Source organism: Fukomys damarensis, unplaced genomic scaffold (assembly GCF_012274545.1).
Source record: "Fukomys damarensis isolate Sample0158 unplaced genomic scaffold, DMR_v1.0_HiC HiC_scaffold_2, whole genome shotgun sequence".
NCBI classification, from domain to species: domain Eukaryota; kingdom Metazoa; phylum Chordata; class Mammalia; order Rodentia; family Bathyergidae; genus Fukomys; species Fukomys damarensis.
The window spans coordinates 45,374,744-45,397,090 of NW_022900914.1; the positions used below are offsets into that span (position 1 = coordinate 45,374,744).

The 22,347-nt window shown below is 41.3% G+C and overlaps 1 protein-coding gene across 14 annotated transcripts in view; it reads right to left on the reverse strand.

Moving 5' to 3' along the window:
• Positions 1-22,347, reverse strand: part of Aak1 (AP2 associated kinase 1) — a 154,931-nt gene that overhangs the window by 26,464 nt on the left and 106,120 nt on the right. For 6 of the 14 annotated variants that reach the window (XM_010609675.2, XM_010609672.2, XM_010609681.2 and 3 more), the window contains exons 9-15: positions 19,903-19,982; positions 16,663-16,817; positions 15,264-15,577; positions 12,050-12,349; positions 6,809-7,041; positions 5,378-5,553; positions 1,742-1,846 (exon numbers count right to left, since the gene is read on the reverse strand). In XM_010609675.2, the coding sequence (XP_010607977.1) occupies positions 1,742-1,846; positions 5,378-5,553; positions 6,809-7,041; positions 12,050-12,349; positions 15,264-15,577; positions 16,663-16,817; positions 19,903-19,982 (1,363 nt within the window). The remainder of the gene's footprint in view (positions 1-1,741; positions 1,847-5,377; positions 5,554-6,808; positions 7,042-12,049; positions 12,350-15,263; positions 15,578-16,662; positions 16,818-19,902; positions 19,983-22,347) is intronic. The other 8 variants (XM_010609676.2, XM_033764516.1, XM_010609685.2 and 5 more) reach the window with 4 other exon arrangements.

Genomic DNA, 22,347 nt, shown 5'->3' on the forward strand with positions numbered 1-22,347 from the left:
AAAAAAAATATATATATATGTATATATATATATACATATATATGTATATATGTATGTATGTATGTATGTATGTATGTATATATATATCTCAATAGCAATAAATCTTTAGTTACCGTTACCAGGAACTACACAATGCATATGATTAAAACTGATGTACACAAAGAAAATACTATGAAAGGTTGACATGCAATGTTCTATTTTTTTTTTTTTTTTAAATGGTACTGGAGATCAAACTTAGGACCTTGCGCCTGCAGGCGTGGTGCCACTGAGCTAAATCCCCAACCCATGTTCTATTTTAATTTTAAAATCTTGAAACTGTAGATGATTTGCTAGAAAAAGAAAATTATTAAATTTGCCTTTTTAAGAGGCAGAAAACCTGAGAGGCAGCTCTGCCACTTGCTAGCAGGTATCCCTGGAAAAGAGACTCTATGCTTCAGTCACCTAAACTGTAATAATATAGGGATCCTAAATCATTTTCAAGGGCTGTTAGGGTCAGATGAGATCATACTCAGTACAAATGATAGACTGAGGAAGATGTTTATAATACATAAGTAGAGCTCCTGAAAAGTAACAAGAAAAAATGACTATCCACTGCAAAAGCATTTACAATAGTAAAACACTAAATATAAGATGGTATCCTAAGAAATGAGGGATTTCTTTAAATATATTAGTAGCTATACAAAGAAATCTAATGCAGATGTTATATTTGTTAATTCTTTAGTGGTTTTCTGAGATAAGGTCTCACTACGTAGTTCAGGCAGGACTTAAACTTGCAGTGATCCTCAGCTTCAGCTGCCTGAGTGCTGAGATTACAGGCATGCACCACCATGCCTGGTTATAATACAGATATTTTAAAAGTAACACTTAGGAGATTCTTTAATGAGCATGGGGAAATGTGTCAGATTTAGTAAGAGAAAAAAGTAGGTTTTAAAATATGACTATATATACATCAGAGTCTTAGGTGAGGCCTACAATTATACAAGCAGGGGTCACATGCACTTTGGTGAGTGAGATACGTGACTTTCACCAGATTCATAAAGATATTCATGATTCTAAAAAGATGAATACGTTGCCACAGGCCTGAACCACATGCATGACTTAACATCAGATAATGGAATTCAAACCAGAGCCTCCCAGCAGCAAGACGCAAATTATGGCCCTGTCATGACTGTGTTAGTGCCTAATAGACATCAATGCCATAACCCTGTGCTATCCCTTGGTGGTGAGATCACAGGGGATATATGATAAACATGTATAATTTGTAATATAAGATGTATAATTAATAAATAGGAAAATAAGTCTCATTATTGCTTCTATAATTAAAAACTCATTAAAAATATCTTCCTTACCCTCAAAGCAAACACACAAACACAGTTTAGAATTTCTAGATATCAGACAGAAAATCTAATTCTTAGAATTCCTCAAGTTAGCCTAAAAGTCTCCGCATTGACAAAAGATCACCAGAGTGCTGTTCCTCAAATTCAGAAATACTGACGCATGCCACATCCCAGCCTAGGGAGAAAAAGCCCTGCATGTTACTGACAGATGAGTCTCACCACTTTCATTCAAACTGATCCTAGCACTTCCTCTGTTCTTTTTTGATTGACAACTTTTGAATGAGGGAAGACAGGAGTTACTGCTTGGGGCAGGGTTCCCCAGTATGTTAGTGCTACCTGTGGAGAAGACAACAGTGTTCGGTGACAACAGTGAATCTCGTGTATTGGGTATGCTCCATACTCACCAGTTCCAGCAGAAAACGAGGAAGTGGCAAAAGCATCACCCTGGGTCACCTGGAAGCCTGGGATCAAACTCTCTGCTGAACCACCAAGCTTGTCAGGATGCTTGCCTGGAAGGACAAAGCACTGCTAGGTTCATTCTAGCAGAATCCCGAGACACACACATGCAGCAAGGGTGCAGGGCAATCTCTGACTGCCTTCTACGCTGGACTCCTTTTACTGAACTATGGCAACACCTGGGCTATCCAAAGGTCCTTTTTAGACCCTGCAATAACTAAGAAAAGGAAGAAGATTTAAGAGTCAAGAGACTGCACATCAGTTTTATAAGATGAGAAGAGTTCTAGAGAAGGGTCATGCAACGGTGAATTCTACTGAACTAGATGCTTAAAAAAGGTTAAAATGGCAAATATTGTGTTACATGTATTATAAAAAAAAATTTTTTAAGGTGAATAAATGAAAAGAAAAAGAAATGAGAGACCACAGAACTAAAGTGTTACAGCTCAAGCACATTCCTCAGATCAGAATGCCTTTGACCCTCACTTGGAATCTTATTTTTCTGGTATGGGGAATCAAATTTAGGACCTTGTACTTGCAAGGCAGGCATTGGAACTGCTGAGCTAAATCCCCTTTTATTTTTATTTTGCTTTTTTTGGGGGGGGTACTTGGCCCTTTGCGCTTGCGAGACAGGTGGTAGAACCACAGAACCAAATCCCTGGCCCTGCTTTTATTTTTATGTAACTCCAATGTGATGATCTGTGCTCATGTAGGAAGCAGCTTGGGAAAGGAGAAGAGGGAGTGGTGGAGGTGGCAGTAGTGAGATGCTATGAAGGACAGGTATAATGGCAGTAGTGTTATATGAAAGCCAAGAGATGAACAGCAAGAAGAGAGACAACTAATTATTAAAAACAGGAGAATTTTAAAATTTGGGAGCTAGTTAGGCACAAAAAAATGAGTTTCCAATAATCCTTAAAGATATTTCTGTTTATGGTCCAGAATATGAACTGGTACAAACAACATTAAAAGTGAGTTATCAAATAAAGTCAAACCCTATGTCCTTATCTTCTGGCAGAAAGAAATATGGGTTCTTAAACACTGCTATAAAAGTAACAGTCAAAGTAACACATTTGGTCAACAGTGCAAATCATTCACTTGGTTCTGACCATTCCTATTCTTGTGAAAACTGAGGGAACTCTTTTCCAATTGCATATCACAAAATTTTTCTCAGATGTATCTATTGTTCCAAAGTGTGTACAAGTACATATGTGCCTGGCCTTCCATTTTAGATTGTGAATTTTGAGAAGAAAAGTGTATCTCTTTATATTTTGGCAGCAGTAGAGATTGAACCTAAGATCTTGTGCATGCTAGGCAAGACCACTGAGCTACAATCCAGCATTTTTATTATTCTATTTTGAGACAGGGCCTTGCCACAGCTTCCTAAGTAGCTGGGATTATAAGCAAGCACCAGCATATTCAGCCACAATTTCACCTTTGATTTACAAAATCTTTTTCTGTATCAATCAACAATGATACAAAACTATGATCATAGAGATTCAGCATCCATGTGAAAGCACACTCTCATGGACAAGCAGCCACTACTTTTGGGGACAATAAAACAAAGTGGGAGGAGGAGGAGATCATCATACCCCTCCAAGGAGTAACTCTGCTTGATAGCATTATCCTGATTTATGCCACTGCATCGCTCCTCAAAGTTTCCTCTCTGTAGGGAGATAGGTCTTTTGCAAAAGGGAAAGAGACCAAGAGATGGAGGGAGGAGGGAAAAGGGGAGGGGAAGGAGATGAAAGAATTAAGTTGTGTTATGTACAGGTACCAACTCCCCATGATGAATCTAAGCATTATGTACGCAAATGTGTACCAATAAACATTACTAAAAAAGAAGAATAAAACTGGAGTTGTGTCAAGTCTAACAAACAAATGAAGTAGAAGCTTTGAAGGAGTAGGTCTCGTGAATATAAGGCTGCTAACAAGAACTTAAAGACTAGTCACAAAAGACTGCTACATCTGCAGTGTGGCACAAGGCCACCACTACCTTTCGCAAAAAAAGGACTCCCACAAGGACATCTGCACAGCAGTTGCCTGTTTAAGCTCAAACTGGCATCACCCTTGTTACTATATTCTGGTCAAATATTACTGTTTCAAAATATCTTGTGTAAGTCTTCTCATTTCATCTTTCTTTTGTTTTGTTTTGTTTTCCTTTTATTGAGTTTATTGATACAATCTAGGTCTACAATACAGTTACATTCATTACTGGGATCCTGTACCTTTACATGACAGTTCTTGGTTCTCATTTTTTCCCTTTGTCCCTGCCCTCCCTTCACCCCCTCCTCCCCTCCCCATTTACAAACTCTCCATTTCCATTTTTTCATTTTCTCATTTCATCTTTAATAACTTTCTCTTGCCTCAACCTCCTTAAATTTGCTTGTGATTTAGTATGGCTTGCATATTTCCATTGCAATGCTATTTTTCTCCAAATAAATGTAATTATTGTTTGTTTGTTTTTTTTTAAAGTATCGCTCCTTGCTGCCACCTACAACAGGTCAAGATTTCCTAAAGATGAAAAGGTACTGTGATAAAAATAAAAGTTGGTTTGTACACATCCCTGGAAATCAAGCCTTTGAGGAACAGGCCCAAGCTGACATGTGCACAAGCACAACTCTCTGAAGCCAGAATTCATTCTAACTCCTGCTTATTTCTGAGTAAGAAAATTCACAACCAAAAATCACAGAAAAAGACTTGAATGGGAAATGCTAATCAAAACTACATTAAGATTTCACTGCATGCCAGTCAGAATGGCTATCATCAGGAATACAAAAAAACAATAAATGCAAGGATTTGACAAAAAGGAACCCTTCTTAAACTGCTGATTTAAACCATGAAATCAGTATGGAGCTTCCTCAAAAGACTAAAAATACAGGTACTATTTGATACAGCTATCACTCCTTGGCATATACCCAAAGGTATTAAAGTCGGATACCTGGATACTAGCATGTTTACTATGGCAAAATATACAATAGTCAGAGCCATGGATATAGCTCAGTGGTTCCACTGCCTGCTTCACAAGTGCAAGGGCCCGAGTTCGATCCCCAGTATAAAAAAAAAACACCCCAAAACAAAATATACAATAGTCATGATATGGAACCAGCCTAGGTATCTATGAACAGATAGGTGGATAAAGGAAAAAAAAAAAAAAAGGTACATATACACAGTGAAGTATTATTCAGCCACAAAAAGTAAACATTTGTCATCTTCAGAAAAAGGATGGATCTGGAGATAGTCATGTTGAGTGAAATAAGCCAGACTCAGAAAGACACATATTGCAGGTTCTCCCTAATCTGTGGAATCTACAAAGATAACAGGAAAGGAGACTATTATTGGGTTAAGAGGAAGGCAATGTGTGTGTGGGGTGTAAGGATATGTAACAGAGCAGATGAATACGATCAAGATACACTATACACATTGGAACCACTCCCTCCAAAAGGTGAAACTAGAGGGTAGGGTGGGGTGAGAGGGCAATGGGAGAGACAAATGATCAAAATATGTTATGTGCATGTACAAGTGAAGTCTATTAATCTGTATGACCAATATACACTGATAAAAAAATAGGAAAAAAATGATTTCCTCACCTTCTCCCAGCTTGGCAAAATCCTTGTTTAGCAGTTCTTCAGCTGTGAGCTTGGAGAAGTTGTCATCATCGAAGGGATTCCATGTAGAACCTTCTGAAGGGTTATAGACATTTTGCTGGGAGGTCCGAGGAGAGCCTGACGGAGTGGTGGTTGCAGACCTAGGTAGGTTCCCACCCCCATGAAATAAAAAAGCATATAAAAGTTGAACAAAACAAAAAGGGCCAAACTCTTGGCTCCAGGATCCAATCCTTTTCTAAGTTAAAACATAATTTTTCACTGTGTTTATCTAAAAGGCCTTTGTACTAAAACTGAAGTTTCCACATTTTCCCTTTCCACTCTGTGAAATTAGCATCTCTTCCTTCGTAACTCCTATGTTTTCCACTACTTCTCTAATTTCCTGCTTAGTTTTTCAGTCTCATCTGCAAGGCCTTTTAAATCAGGATCCCTCAGCAACATGTTTTTAGGCTTACGCATCCTTTGGTGGTGATCCTAACGTCTACCACAACAGACTTCTGAAAGGCTAGGACTAAGGTCTATTTAAGCTGCCCTTCATCTTTCAGGATCTAGCATGCCCAGCTTTAAGGGTCACCACCACAAGCAGAAATAAAGATAGTTACCACTGTTCTGTGTGTTTAGGTATCATTATCTAATTTTCTCTTAGCCTTCTTTGACTTAATGATTCAACTTTAGAGTACATGGTGCCAAGATAGTTGAGGGTGTGAAAATGCATTTACTCCATCAAAATCTACTTTATATTAGGCACAGAGCAGCTACTGTGTTTAAAAAGGATAACTAAAACAAAAATCTTTGTCTTGCAGAACTCGTAGGGTACATTAGCCAGACATATAAACAATTAATGATAAAGCAATGTGATACATGCTCAAAAAATCAGATAAAATGATAACAAAGGAAAGGTTAAAGAAAAGGTTATCTCTAACATGGATCTTGAAGAATAAATGAGCATTTCTTTGGGGACAGGAGAAAAGCAGTCCCAGGAGACAGCACAATTTAAGCCAAAGGTTTATGAAGGTGGAAAGTCATGCGTGTGTCTAACAGGACTTGCTGAGGTAACCAGTGGGTTCAGATATCATCCTATAAGCAATAGGGGTAAATAAAAGACTTTCAGGATGCATGCAGAGCTTGGTCGTATTGGGAGTTTAGAAAATACTATACTCTGCAGAGCATGAAACACACACAAGACAACAAAAACAGTGGGCCAGGTAGGAAATTATTTCTTATGATCAGTCTGGTACACATACAAATGCATGCTTTATACTACAGACAAATGCCTAGTTTCCTTGCAATACAGACATGATGCACTACTATACATTTATGTACATACACATATACTTATGCAAAGAACCACACAATAACAGCCTGGGGCAGATGTTTCCCACAGGGTAAGAAGAACAAAGGGGAAGCACTACATACTTGGACTTATTTAGACTGGCCTCAGCTGCAGCTGCCTGGAGCAGCTGGGTCGATTTGCTGGCAGGGACCCCAAAGACTGCACTGTGCGTTACATCACTGAGAATTCTCCTGTGCCCAGCACGCTGAGTTTTGGGGGATGATGGAGGAGTGAGAGATCCAACTTTCTGCCCCTGGATGGTAGGAGGCGGGGTTGTCTGAACCTTTGGCTGTTGTCTTACTGGGGCTTGAATCTGCTAGGGAGAAAGATGGAAAATGTTTCATTATTTTCTTTAAAAAGGAAGAAAAGGAAAACAAACAAACACATATGCATAACAAAAAAATGCCACATGAATGCTAACATAGGACTCCAGTGGCTAAGTTTAGTGACAACAGCCAGGAAGAAAAAAACAGACTGATAATCTGAGCTGCCACTCAGAGACTGATGCCAACAGGGTATTTGCCTGGTACTTACACATAAATGGAGTCTTCATGAGCAATAATAATAATATATAGGGTAACCACATAAATCTAGCTCAAAGCTTTAGCCTGCAGAAGATTTTCTTAGTTCTAAAGATCAAGACTACATATGAAAGGACCTCCTTCTGCTTCTGGGGTCACAGTAACTTGTTCAAAATGCTCCCAAAGTGCAGGCAATTAATCTTATCATTTACTGCAGTCAGATGCCAAAGAAGACACACTATCAGCTACAGTGCATTTAAGCTGAACGATTTCTGCTAAGAGGCCCTGACTCTCTGGTATCGTCAAGGCTGCCAGTCAGGAGTGAATCAGACAAAATTCTACTGCGACTGAAACATGGTAGTACTTTTTTTTGTTTTGTTACTGAGGCTCTTTTCATTGATAGGATGGGTCTATAAGATCCTATTTCTATGGCAACCTCTGAGAAAATGTATAACACTGATTTATTGAAGTTTTCTTGTTCTAATTTTCAGTTTAGGAACATTATTGAAGAGGTAGCAGAAAATATAAGAAAGAAAAAATACTTTTAAATGACTGAATACACAAGGACTTTCGAGATGTGGGCCATTTTCAGAATGAAGGCCAAATTACAGAATAATAAGTGGAAACCTCCTTGTGACCACATGCATGGTCCTTACGTACAAACCACCTGCATCAAGGAAAGCTCTAAAAGGTTTGCCATCACTGATGTAGGGTATCAGATGCCCTGGGATTTAACCATTCCTTCTGCCACTCCCTCCTTTCAGGTTGGAGTAGCCTAGTACACTGCAGCTCAGCTCCCACATTCTGCTTCTTCAAGGGCAGGTCTTGGGAGAGCTAAGGAACCAGCCTCAGAATATCCAGCTACTTGGGTCAGGACGCTTATGACATAGGGGGAGGCCTATCTGCATGTGGTCCTCAGGACTCAGAACACTCATGTACCTGTGCTAGTATACCGACTACTTTGCCAACAGACTGAATGACAAAACAATGTTTTAGTACCAATCCAACTAAGACAAGAAGGGTAATAAAGCTGCCTTGCTGAGGGAGAAGCAAAGTGCTCTCTAGAGACAAGAGCTCTGGCTCTACAACAACCTTTAAGGGTCTAGAGCTGCACTTGCCAGCATTTCCAGGGGCCAGAGGGCTTTGTGGACAGAGTGGATTGGCTAATCTCATAAGACATTCACTACTCTGAAAAATACTTCACTGTTGATCCCTTTATGATGAAGAGCCCATAATACTTGGAAGACATTTTCCCTCCTCTTACCTATTCTCCATATGTAGCACACTGAAGAAGCAGTGCCTCTTTCCCCTATACCAGCAATCCCAACCCCCTACCCCATGCTAGGGATGGAACCCAGGGCCTCATGCATGCTAGGTAAGCAACGTACCACTGAGTTACGTCCTGAGTCCAGCCACAGGGTGAATATTTCCTTCTTTAAAATTTTATTAGTACATCCCTTGCAGTACATGAAGTTTACATTTATTTTAGGGAGTCGGTACATGTATATAACAGACTTTGATTCTTTTTTAATCTCTTTGCCCTCCTCACCCACTTTACTCCCTCTATAAATCCACTTTCACCATTTTCATTATTATTGCTATTGTTACTATTTTTATTTTCAGTTCATGTTTACATTCGTTGTGGGTATTTGGTATGTACAGATACAGCTTAAATCTTTTTACCTCCCCTTCCCCTTGGGTTGAACTTTTCGAATCTGAAAATCTGGAATCCCAAATACTCCAAAATTCAAATTTTGAGCACCAACATGATACCACATACAGAAAATACCATATTTGACTTCATGTAACTGGTGGCAGTTAAAACACAAGTGCACCAAAAATACTGTATAAAATTACCTTCAGGCTTCATGTTTAAGTACATATGAAACGAATGTCATGTTTAAACTTGGGTTCTATCCCTAAGATATCTCCTTTGTGTTAAATCTTTCAAACTCTAAAACACTTTCGGTCCCAAACATTTTGGACAAAGAAGACTCAGTCTGTAATACAAAGCAGCTGTAACTTGTTTGGTTACTGTTCACAATAAATCTGTTAGGCAGTTTTATTTCCATTTGGAATCAAAGAACGTGAGCTAAAAGGGATGTCAGAGATGATTCCAAATCCTCCACTTGAGGAGAAGACCACAGCCCACTGAGGCTAAGAGCTCATTCAAGGTCACAAGATGACCTGAAAGAAGAATCCATGCCTCTTGGCTGCCTCTCAGGTCTCTTCAACACCAAGATACTTCCTCATCCAAAGACAGGATTAGGAAGGTGGAGGAAGAAGAGTCAGATCATGGGAGAAATGATGAAAAGGAGACTCTGGCACCTATCTTGCAGAAGGCTTTTAAAAACACAAAATGCGCCAGGCGTGGTGGTGCATGCCTGTAATCCCAGCACTCGGGAGGCTGAGGCAGGAGGATCGCTGTGAGTTCGAGACCAGCCTGAACTATATAGTGAGTTCCAGGTCAAGCTCAACTACATAGTGAGACACTGTCGCAAAAAAGCAAAAAAAAAAAACCAAAAACAACAACAACAACAAAAAAAACCCCAAAAATGTATAATCACATAAAAAAAAGTTAGAATATAGAGGAGAGTATACCATTTGATCACTACTATTCTTATCTTTGTGGGTCCTTAAAGATGCCTCTTTTCAAGTACATACTTTTTCCTATTTCACAACTCTTGTGACATTACCTTATGAGTGTTTTTTCCCCACACGATTATACAGACTTTATGATCGTGATTGTAGTGGCTGCCCAGCTGGGCTTCTAAATAATCTTTGGGCTATTAATAGTAAGAGTGCAATGAACACTGAGTGCAGATGGCCATTTTCCCTTTGTCATTTACTGCTTCAAGATGCCACAGGGTGTTCCTCAAATTCACTCACCTGCTTTTCTATGTTGTTTTTGTTTTTTTCAGTACTGAACCTAGTGCCTCATGCATGCTAGGCAAGTACTCTTACCAGTGAACTACATCGCTAGCACCTCATGAATCAGCAAGACGGGGATGGGCAAAGATGGACAGTTCTATGGCTCCTGGTTGGAGCACAGTCTGTTCCTATATTCTGTATCCCACATCCCCTAAATCAACTATCCCACAAGCACACTGCTCAAAGTGCTTCTTCATCCAGGAAACATGGAAAAGGTTTATGCTTCATTCCTAAGACAGAAGACACTTTGTCCAGGGAAAGCAGAGGGGAACCTCATAAGAAGTGTAATCAGTATCAATTGGTCAACTTATCACCCTGGACAAGTATCTTTAAACACAGATCAGGATTCTTTGGTTTTGCCCTGGCTTTGTTATTGTCATTCTGTATGCCTCGGGCAGTCACTTGCTAGTTTGGCTGGTTTTCAATTCCATAAAATGAGATGATAAAACTGGATAATTAAGATCCTTCTAGGGCTGGGGATTTAGCTCAGCGGTTCGGTAGCCTGCCTTGCAAGAGCAAGGACCCGAGTTCAATCCCCGGTACCAAAAAAACAAAAAGATCCTTCTCAGTCAGGAATACTAGTGCATGCCTGTAATCCCTCAGCACTCTGGAAGGCTGAGATAGGAGGATTACAAATTTGAGATCAGCACAGGTAACTTAGTGAGCTACTGTCTCAAAATAAAAAATTTTTAAATGGCTGGGGAGACAGTGGTACTGAGTTCAATCTTCAGCCTAAATTGTTCAGGTATCCCTCCTCCCCTTCTAGCCAGCTACTTCATATGATAATTTAAAAAAAAATTTTTTTCACCAATCAGGAGAATGTTCTTTTGTTAAAAATATAAACAGGAACTGTCTACCACACAACTGTAAGAAGACTGTGTTGTTTCCAGGAATAAAGGTGTAAAGACATTGAATGCACACTTAGCTGAGATTTTAAAAAGACAACCTATTTCTGGTATTGCTTCCTTTTGAAGAGATGGAGGTTTTCCAGTGTAAGATGGGGGACACACCCTATTAAAAATCAATCCTCAGAAAGATGGCTTCTTACCTTTCCTTCATTCATCTAGTAGTTGGACTTTCCTAGGAATAAGAGAGGAGCTGTGATGCTCTATTGCTGGGTTTGCAAATTGCCTTTCTCTATTACTATAGGATTTTCTACTGTGTTCACTCAGAAAACTCTGAGTCTAGGACAAAGGTCACTTATTAACAGTCAAAGCAAGAGTGCGTGAGTAAACTGAAACCTAGAGGTCAGTCAGGAGATGGCTCTAATGTTATATTCAGCCATTATCTAAAAGTGAACATACCTGGCTTCTAAATTGACAGGATGCTCCAAGGATGGACACACAGATGCTCATCGTGCTATGGTAAGTGGTCTCGGGAAAGCAGACCCTTGAAGGGTGCTGCATGGTAGACTCAGTTGATGTGGCTAGTAAGGCCATTCGAGACAAGATAAACACAACAGTGCAAGGACTCAGCATAAAGGTGGGAGCCCAGGTAAACCTCCACAGGCTGGGAAGGGCATAACAGATCAAACCGGCCCTTGAAGAAGGGAAAGAGATTAGTTCTAATCCTAGATCCTTGAGTGTTCCACAGTGGCAAGAGACAAGAGACAATGAACAGCTTTTCCTAGCAGCCTAGTTTCATGGTGATAAATAAGAATGTTCCTCTTCATCAGTAGCCTATAATCATTTTTTTTTAAAGCACTACTTCCTGTCGAATACCTCACACTGCTCTGGGATGTCAAGAAAAGACTAATATTTTAAGCAGTAGGAGGCCCCCTCACAGTGGCTGCCGCCTCTCTTCTGCCGCTTTCCCTATCCCTCAATGCACAGCCTTCTTCTGCCTTTGTACTGAGCCCTGGCTGCTTCTTACCGTAGGCTCCTGGGCAGGGGCTGGCTGCGGGGCTGCAACGGGCTGTGCCTGGGGCTGTGGGACCACCACTGCGGTCTTGGCCTGCAGGGCAGCCTGCTGAGTCATCGGCTGTTGTTGGTGCAGGGCTGTGGCCAGGTGCGGCTGCTGCTGTTGCTGCTGCTGCTGCTGCTGCTGCTGCTGTTGCTGCTGCTGCTGCTGCTGATAGAAGTTCTGTATCAACTGCTGCTGAGAGCCTCCCTGGGATACCACAGGGAACTGAGCTATCGCTGCTTGCTGGCTTGCTGGATGTACTGCCTGGAACTGAGCAGGAGAGAATGGCAAGACATGAGGAGGAGAGCAAGAAGCCACTGCAGAACCACTTTCACAAGTGACAAATGAGTGCCTCGATAACAAGGGAGGCCGGCATTGCAGGCAAAGACAAGGGTGGGAAGAAGGTTTTTAGTCAAACTTGGAACCTTATGACAGGATCTTCAGGGCATTAAATAAATTCAACAGCGCCTTACAGTGCAAGGCCCTTCCTGCTGCACTAACCTGGCCTCCCTAGGGTTTCCAGGACTAGCCCAAGGGAAGCTCTCTGATGAACATCATATGACTCCACCATAACATAGAAAAATAATCATTCAAGGACAGATGGAATTCTTCCTATAAAGAATTTTGAAGCAGCCAAAATTAAAATAATTCCTCGTGTGAGGAGAATAAAGCAATGATGACATTGAAAAGAATAACCTAAATGTTAACCCAGCTATTGAAACTTTTCAAGCTTTTCTCAAAATTATTTCCCAACAGACCTATCTTCGTGAAATCCAGCCATACATTCAACATGTTTAGTACACTCTATGATACCACTTCTTCCTCCCGCTCCTCCTGTTCCTCCTCTCTTTTTTCCCCCTTTTAGATTGGTGAGGAGGGTCTTACCTGTTTTGCCAGGACTCATTTTGAGTTTGTGGGCTCAAGCAATCCTCCTGCCTCAACTTCCCTACCTGCCTGTCTTGTTGTTGAGAGGATCTTGCCCAGACTGGTTTCAAGCTCCTGGAATCAAGTAATCCTTCAGCCTCAGCCTCCTAGGTACCTAGGACTACGGAGGCACCATTATGCCCAGTTTTATGACATAATTTTTATGTCCCTCTTATCCCCACTGCTAGGGATTATGTGCCATGTGCACACAAAAAGAACTCAAAATAAGGGCCTGTTCAAAGTAAGGTGAAAAAAGTCAAAATCTTGTTTTGGAACACCCTAAATTCTGTTACTTCACTACAGAGTTAATTGAGAGGATACTGTTTATCTTCTGGGGCAAAGTTAAAGGGTTAACAAAAGAAGGAGATGTCAAAATAGCTGTCTTATTTATAATAACAAAATGCTGGAAATAACCCAAATGTTGAGGAGCCTGAACTATGATAAATCCCGAAGGGCATCAAATGGACACTCTCAAGTTGTAAACAGGAATGAAGGATACCTCTCCTTAAGGATTAAAAAGAATAGAATTTTGTAGATTTAATTGTTAAACTATGTATGATTTACATATTTTGAAAATAAAGCCAGGCATGGTGGCGCAAGCCTGTAATCCCAGCACTTCGGAGGCTGAGGCAGGAGGATTGCTGTGAGTTCGAGACCAGCCTGGGCTACAAAGTGAGTTCCAGGTCAGTCTCAACTACCTAGTGAGACCCTGTCTCAATCCCCCCCAAAAAAAATTTAAACCAAAGTTTTAAAAATAATAAATAAAAAGCAAAAGCAAAATGAAGCAAATAAACTTGTCCATAAAACTGGTAGACTTGGGACCAGGGATGTAGCTCAGTGGTTCCACTGTCCACATCACAAGCAAGATGACCAGAGTTTAATCCTAAACCCCGGAAAAAAAAAAAAAAAAAAAAAAAAAAATGGTAGACTCCCCAGAAAATACTGTGTTAAGCATTCTAAGGGTAAAAAGGGAGGATAAATCCTAAATTTTTTAAAAATAATATTGCTATGATTATCCTGAAACTAAAAATCAATTAATTATGTTAGTGCTGTTAGGCATCAAGATCTCAGATAAGAAAAACACAACAAAGTCCAAGAAGCTAAGCAGAAATCCTATAATTATAAATCTGAATTAGAAGGATAATTGAATTCATGATGTGTATTTTCTAATAAAACAAAACACATTTTCCAGTTGAAACAGCCTAAACACAACCACACACTCATTAGTGAATATCTCTAGCACCAAACTATGGTTTCTAAATATCATTTCTATCTAAACAAACTCTCCTTAGAGAAATGGATGCTTCCAGGTTGAGGCACAATGATCCTAGAACAAGTTGTTGCGCTCGATGACAAGGGAATCATAAAAGACTCCTGGAATCTCATCCAAAGGACCCAAAAGACTATTTGAATGGACCTTCCCTGGCCAAAGTTAGGACCACTAGAACATCAAAATAAATAAGCCTTTTAAAAACTGCTATGTATTGAAAGATATGAAGTACATTAAAACCCATGAATTTATGATAACACAAAACAAAAACCTCACGGTCACCTTTGGATGATATAATGAACAAACTCATCTTCTGAAAACTGGTGAACAAAGGGAATGGATTAAACATTTTTCTTGCCTATGCTGTGAGAACTACCACAGGGCAACTAAATAGGTGATGAAAAAAAAAGTCTTCATGGAAAAATTCCAGCCCCAAAATGAAGAAGGAAAGTTAGAATACCATTTTGCCATCCCTAATGAATGAACATTTAGGAGATAATCAACAATGGATGTTAAGTCAACGAACACTGAAAAAAGTCAAGATAGACAACATTTAAACACACTCGTCTTGATATTAACAAAAAAAGAGGACAACCAGACATCACTGGCCTCTTAATGTGATGTAACAGATAAAGAACACAGACATGTGAGGCTGAACCAAACACTGAGCAGGCCTCAAGAAATTACGTTTACATAGAGGACAGAGGAACATCTCAACAAATGGCACCACAAGACAACCTGACCAAATCCAGAATGCAGAAAATGCCTTAGAACAAATAAGCCAGTTTCTTTAAAAACATAAATGGAAGAGGGAGGAAATAAAGGAGAGGGAACCTATAATAAAAGAACACTTAAGAGATACACTAAAAATGATGTCATGGGTTAATTGACCTCCTATCTTAGCCCTTCCCAAGGGGAGGTACTTGTACCTAGTGGGCCTTCTGACTGTCAGCTTTGCAAAGCATGGGTCACACTTTAAGCTTATCTTACCTGCTGAGTCTGGGCCTGCTGCTGCTGCTGCTGGTAAAATGCACCTGCTGGCTGTTGTGGTTGTGATGCCTGTGGCTGCTGCTGTGGCTGTGGCTGCTGTGGCTGCTGCTGTTGCTTGAGGAAGAGCTGCTGCTGGTGCTGGGGTGTGGCCTGGGCCTGGGTGGGCAGACCCTGGGCTTGGGTAGAAGGCGTGGGCTGAGGGATGGGTGAAGCCTGTGGCTGCTTGGGCTGAGATTGTGCCAGAGGCTGGCTGGGTGGGGGTTGCGCTTTTGGTTGGGGAACACTGGCCAAAAGACCAGGCTGATTGCTGGGTCCTGCAATGAGAATAAACACCATTTCAGGGTTCAAGACTTCCAGACACTAGCTGCTTTCCCATTGCTGAAGCAGTAAAGAGGGAGTGATAAATAAGCAGCATGTCCCAAGATCCGTGTGCTCCTCACTGTCTTTCCACATGCTCTGTTCTACTTGGATGGTCTTTCCATCTTCTTGCTAAACACTATGTGCTTCAATATTTTCAAACCAGAGTTAAATAATAAGATTCAATACTTGGTTCCTTCAGAGTCTTCCCTTAGCCATCATCCCTTTTATACTCTTATAATCCACACGCTGAGTATCTACATAGTCACCCGGCAACTGATGCTACCATACATCAACACAATCTCTACATCAGACTGTATGGTACACAACAGAAGCATCTTACACAACCCCCACCTGGATGACTTGTTGTGAGTAGATGGTCACCAAATGCACCCAAAGCAGCTTCTTGTAGGGGAGTGAGGGTTGTGTGCAGTTACTTGACACTCTGGATCAGTCCTCTTTAGGAAACACAAAGCTCACTCATCTCATTAGAAACAGAATGTGAAAATGGGTGACAGATACTTTAAGACACAAAGCACAAAAGAAACAATATTCCTCTGTGAGTGTCAAAAAGAGGTGAGCCAAGTCTTATTACAAGCAAGGAGAAATGTATGAAACAAAGAAGTAATGGGCTGCGGATTTAGCTCAGTGGAGCCACACCTGCCTAGCAAATGCAAGGTCCCGAATTTGATCACCAGTACCGCAAAAAAAAAAAAAAAAAAAAAAAAAAAAAAAAAAAAAAAAGAAAAGAAAAGAAAAGAAAAGAAAAATAAATAAAAAAAGCAGTAGTATGGCATGAACAGACCAAACTACAAAATTAGGACCAAAAAGAAAAAAACAGAGAAAACAGATTACAGTGGTCTCTGGGATCCACCTGAGAAGACAATGAGAGGTCTCCCCACTGCAGCCACTTGCCATAAATTTCAGTGCTGGCTCACTTCAATTGTTTATGCACTTCTGGACTCCATTTCTAAAGCGCTGACAGGTTTTCCAACACTTCCATGACAAAGAGACTGAGTTGCAAGCCAGTCTAGTTACTAACCTGCAGCCTGAGGTAGAGGCTGAACTGTGGCCCTCTTTCGAGGCGTCAGGGCTGGCTGAATGGGAAGAATTCCTGGGTTTGGCTGAGTCTGTCCAGCTTTAGGCCTCTGGCGGGGTGCAATTGAAGTCTCTGTAGTGGGAATGGGATCTGTCAGTCTAGAAAATGAAAAGCAAAAAAGAAGTTCATTCAAGTTAAAGTGTGGGAAAATAAGAGGGGTGGGCAGAGTACGCCACGCACTCCCCACAACACTTCTCCAAAACTTGTAGATATCCTTAATCAATTATTTCCAAAAGGTGGGCCACAGAATGTTATGGTGTTACTAAATGTATTGAAAAAATGTTTGGTAGGCAAGTAAATTTTTAATACACTAACCAAAATATACAGAGCAGATTTCTTTCCAGCAGAGCTTTTCATGTATGAAGGTAGTGGGTGAATCTCGAGAGTACTATACAGAATGCTGTTTCTTAAGCTTATTGGTTCTTCGGACCTGTTATGGTTTGTATCTAGAACCCCTGAGAAGTGTGTGATGGGCACATAGGCAAAGCTCTTGGAAGGTGACTAAATTATGGGGGAACTACAGCTGATGTGTTATTAGGAGTAGGGCCTGGTTAGACGTGAGGCCCTGGGCGTTTGACCTGGCGGGGTGCCTCTCCTTCTCCAGCTCTTCCCTTCACTCTCGCTTCCCTGCTGCCATGACTTGAGCAACTTTTCTCTGCCTAGGTCTTTCTGCCATGCCGTTTCTGTGTTTAAACCTGCCAAACATGGACTAAAACTTCTGAACTGTGAGGCCAAAATAAACCTCCCCTCCTTTAAATTGTAGATACTGTACTGGGTATTTTGCGCCAGGGACAAGGGAAGTGACTGAGTCAGGACCCTTCCACTCAATACTTCCTAGGGTTTCCTAGAATACATGCTGGATGACAACACAAAGGGGGCTTTGAGGCAGGTAGTTTTTAGATATAGAAGGAATTGAAACATGGTTTGAACTAGTAGCTGTCAAAATGGCCCCTCTACAATGAACAGCAGGCAAATGAGTGGATCCAACATGGCAACTGGAAGCAATAAGTTGTGGAAAAAAAAAATACCTTCTATACACGACTGTTACACTGGACTTTATGTAGCAGCTATACCTAATCTAAACTAATGCAAGGAGGACTGCTGCATCATCTACTTGCTCCTTGTGATGGTGCTGAACTTCCTTTCATTTACAGTAGTCCAGGTAGCTGGCTACTACCTAACTCTGATCAGTCAATTGTTCTTCAAACTTACACTTTAGGGAATACAGCAGAGGTTGAGGCCAAAATAAATAAGCTTCATGAGTATTTCCAGAACATGTCTGAAATAGCTTCCATGAAATGAAAAACAGGAAGCAAAGGAGCCGGCCCCAGGTTGTTCCCTAACTTCCACAACCCCAAGATATGTTCCTCTTCCATACAGAAACTTTTCACTGGCATCCTGTTAGAGAGAAGCTCTGTACTGCTTGGAATACTGGGAATATAAAAGCTATCACATCTGGGGAGGCTGCAACGTGGAGAAAGGAGATTGGAGGGGAAATGGAACAGACACTGGAGAACAGAGAAAGATACAGGAAAACACACTGAGTAAGGAAAGTAAACAGATTCCTGTGAAAATCCAAACGTGAGACCCTCCACACTGGTCTTCTCCTGAGGGGAACGTAAGATATAGTCAAAGAAACTACGTATGAGCTCTGGCTCTCTACTAACTGTGTGACAAAGGCCATGTCATATCTTTCAGCCTTGTTCCCTTATGTGTAAAATGTGGAAATGTGTCTATGCATTGGTAACTATGAAATCAGTTTATTAACAACAGCATATCCAAAATGTTAGCTTGTAAGGACCGCAATGTGTGTACTTTGTGGGAAGAGAGAAAGCAATCCTTGTTTAGCTTCTATGTAAATATTTTTGGGACTCATATAAGAAGGCTCTAAATTCAAAAGACTAAGCTAAGTAAAATAAACCCCCCAAATGATTTCCAAAGAGGTGAGCATGGCAATCTTACTATAAAAAATCAACAAACTACAAAGCAACACATATTTTGCTTGTCTGTTAAGCAAGTCTGCTAAAAAACAAAATCATTTTTCTTTAAAGGCACACCTGGAACAACTATGCATATAGTGGGTATTCTATAAATATTCAAGATCTTTTAAAATACAAGATTTTTTTACTATTCTATTAAAATTCACATAGTCACTAAGATCTAGGATCCTATACTGACACAGTTTACTGCTGACATTTCCTTGGAAGGACAAGGAAGGATATACAGTACCTCCTGTGCTATGCCCCAGAATTTACCACTTGTAAGATATGGCAGCTATGAGGATGTGCCTGACATCATCTTCAGTACAGGCAGTGTGAAAGACCTTATGCCCCTGCTGCTGTGCTCTAAATATCCAACACAGAGTTTGCCCCGAAGCCGTAATTTTTCCCTGGCCTCATATTCCAAATGTAAAGTCTCCTGGAAGGAAGGGGACTCCTCTGCTCGCTTCCTTTGAAGCAAGGACCTCTTAACATATTTGGTGATGGATTCAAACTAGCACTCTCCTTCCTTTCTCTGGGTCACATTGCACCTTCTGTGGGTTCTCCCAACCTTTACTGGCTCCTTCTCTGTTCATTCTCTCTCTCTCTCTCTCTCCCTCCCTCCCTCCCTCCCTCTCTCATCTTTCTTTTCCCCGCTCCCTCTCCATCCCCACTTCGTCTCCTACTTGGGCATTTCCCTCAGTCGTATCTTTAGGTGGTTAATCATTTCTTAGCACCTGCATCCTAGAAGCCACTAGGTGGCAAGAATGTGATAAGCTAAGACCCACAAGGTCTTTTGCTGTTCATCAACTTGCTGCTTTGTCCTGCACTTCCCTAACATGGCTGGAGTCACAGAGGGAAGAAGGAAAAGAAGGTGGAGGATTAGGGTAGTGAACATGGCTAACCACAAGCCAGGACACACTGTAGGACACTTGTACTGGCAACATTTAAAATCGACCTGGCCTCATCTCTGAATGCCCCACTGTCATTCCTGCACAAGAAAAACATTTGTAGGATGCTCAGTTCTCTTTCAAATGTAGGTGACAGTATTTCATCATAGTCTTCTTGGCATTTCTGCCGAAGGGAGACAGAGATTCCTTTCCCCATCTGATCATGGCAGCACGAGAGTCAAGAAACACAAGGTATCCTTCCCTGCTGCTGCACTGCCTCCAGCAGGATGTGTGCTCATGAAGGCGTTTCTTACCTGGCCTTTGGCTGGGTCTTTTTTGCAGCTGCCTCACTGGCTTTCACTGGCTCAGGAAGCTTTGAAGGAATGGGCGCGTTCTAAGAGTTAACAGAAGAAACAAGAAAAGGTTATCACAGAAGGAAGAAACAACAAAAGGTTATCTCTTTGTAAAAGAACAACCAGCCTGTCAGGATGGACAAAAATACATGACATTTGACAATCTTTCACTGTGACTTCTAGCCCTGTCCCCTTGGTAGAGGGAAGAGAAGTTAACCAAGTAAGACTCAGTCACTGTCAGGGAAATAAAGTGCCTGAGAAGATGAGACAGCAGGCAGCATGCAGTATATTCTTCCCATTACTCTTCCCCTTCTGCATTGGGCTCAGCTCACGATGGCCTGATCGTGGTCCCTTCTCTCCTACTACTCAGCTTCGAAGTGATGTCATAAAAGGACTGGGAAAGAGAGATTGCACTGTTCAACTTCCCAGGTACATCTCAGAGAAGTTAGATCTGACCTGGGTGCCCACCAGGGTGTACTCAGGCTTCCAGGGAAGATGCTGGGAAGACAACAGTGCCACCTGCTGTTTGCTGTGGCTGCTTAGCCAGCACCCCTTCCCAATGCAGGAGGCACTACTGGATGGATCCACAAGCCAAATAGCATTCCTGCAGGTCATATTCTGCACCACCCAATATTGCTTCTTGGATCTTTGTTGTTGTTTTCCTGCAATACTGGGCATTGTGCCTGAGGCCTCACTTGTGCTAAGCAAGGCCTCTGCCACTGAGCTACATCCTCAGCCTTTTTTATTTTTAAGACAGGGTCTTGCTAAACTGGCCTGGCTGACTTTGAACTTGTGATCCTCCTGTCTCACACTCCTGTCTAGCTAGCATGATAGGTGTGTATGGAGGGAGTACCAGCGGGGTGTCCTGAACCATACAAGGCAATGACGTACCACTCCTGAGTGAGTTCCAAATGGCACGTGTTATGGTTTGGATCAAGAATGACCCCCAAAGGCCTATGAACTCACAGGCAGAGCTTCCAGAAGATGACTGAATCAGGGAGGTGCTACCCTGACTTGCGGCTGGGAGGTGGGGCCTGGTTAGAGGCAGGTCATTGCGGGTGTGACAAGGAAAAGGCTCCTCCCTTCTCTCTTGGCTTTCTGGTCACCAGGACATAAGCAGCTTTGCTCTGCCTAGGCCCTTCCACTACATTCTTTCTGCCTTGGAACCAGCAGATCATGGACTGAAAAATGAGCCAAAATGAACTTCTCCTTTAAGTTGTGGGTATCGAGCACTGTGTCACAGCAATGAAAAAAGTGACTAAGACAACATGAGACTTGCAAAGTTTACTTTTTAAAAACTAGTTTCCAGTCTGAATGCTTTCAATTATATTTCATGTTATTTACTGTGTGAATGGGAAAAGGAGACTGCAAAAAAAATGTTAAAACACAGTCATGTAAAGTTACTATACTGTAGCCTTTGTTTCAATTTGGGTCACCTGACAAACAGAATACTAGCTATAATGCTGGCTTTTAGGAAGGTCTTCCTATTTCCTGACATTAGTCCCCCAGGAGGGACTAATGTCCACTAGAAAACTTGTCCTCCACCTGTCCAGCATTCTTTTACCATGGAGAAGAACTGGCAAAAAGCATCGAATTTACCTGGGTTATCCTGCTCTTCTTCCTTTCTGGAACAGCCTGCCCTTCAGGAATCAGGGATTTTCATCTAAGTCATACAGACCTAATGTGAGGGAAGCTATATCTTCTGACTCTGAGGACCATCTAAATGAGAACCACTGCTGATTCGAATGTGGCAGAGAAGGAGGGGAGTTATTTATCAGCACCCCTCAAGTACGAAGGGTGACATCAAAAGTTCATCATCAGAGAAACTAGCAAGAAAATTTCAGACTAGAATCTATTCATTAGAGCATCCATCAGTAAAATATTTAAGAGAACCGGACCATGATATGACATAAAATATGCCAAGATTATAAAGAAGGAGTTTGTAGAACATTTTATTCCAAAAACTGAGTGCAGGGTTTAGGATTACTAAGTGCAGAAAACAAAAACGTGTTCACGTTTCAATGGGTGCAGGGAGGGTAGAGAAAGATGAATGTGGATGACAAATGGCCAAGAGCAGAAGCAAAATCAAGAAAGCACAAAGCAAGGACAGGGAGGAGGGGCTGTCTCTGCAGAAGGCTGGAGGCAAGTCAGGATCGTGCCTCGGGGAGGCCGAGTGTCTGATCACTTCTAGGAAATACAACAGGCTGTGGCTGAGTGACCAGTGTGAGACAAGACATGAAACTGGCCACTCTTCACCCAAAGCTTTCCACTTGATCCCTGGAACATTTTTTATTTCGTAACTGCCTTGGGTTTATGATTAAATTCCACAGGAAAATTGCATTCTCTTTATAGCAACTGTTTCATAGTTAGCTTTGCTTGAATGCTCCGTTTTTTTTTTTTTTTTTT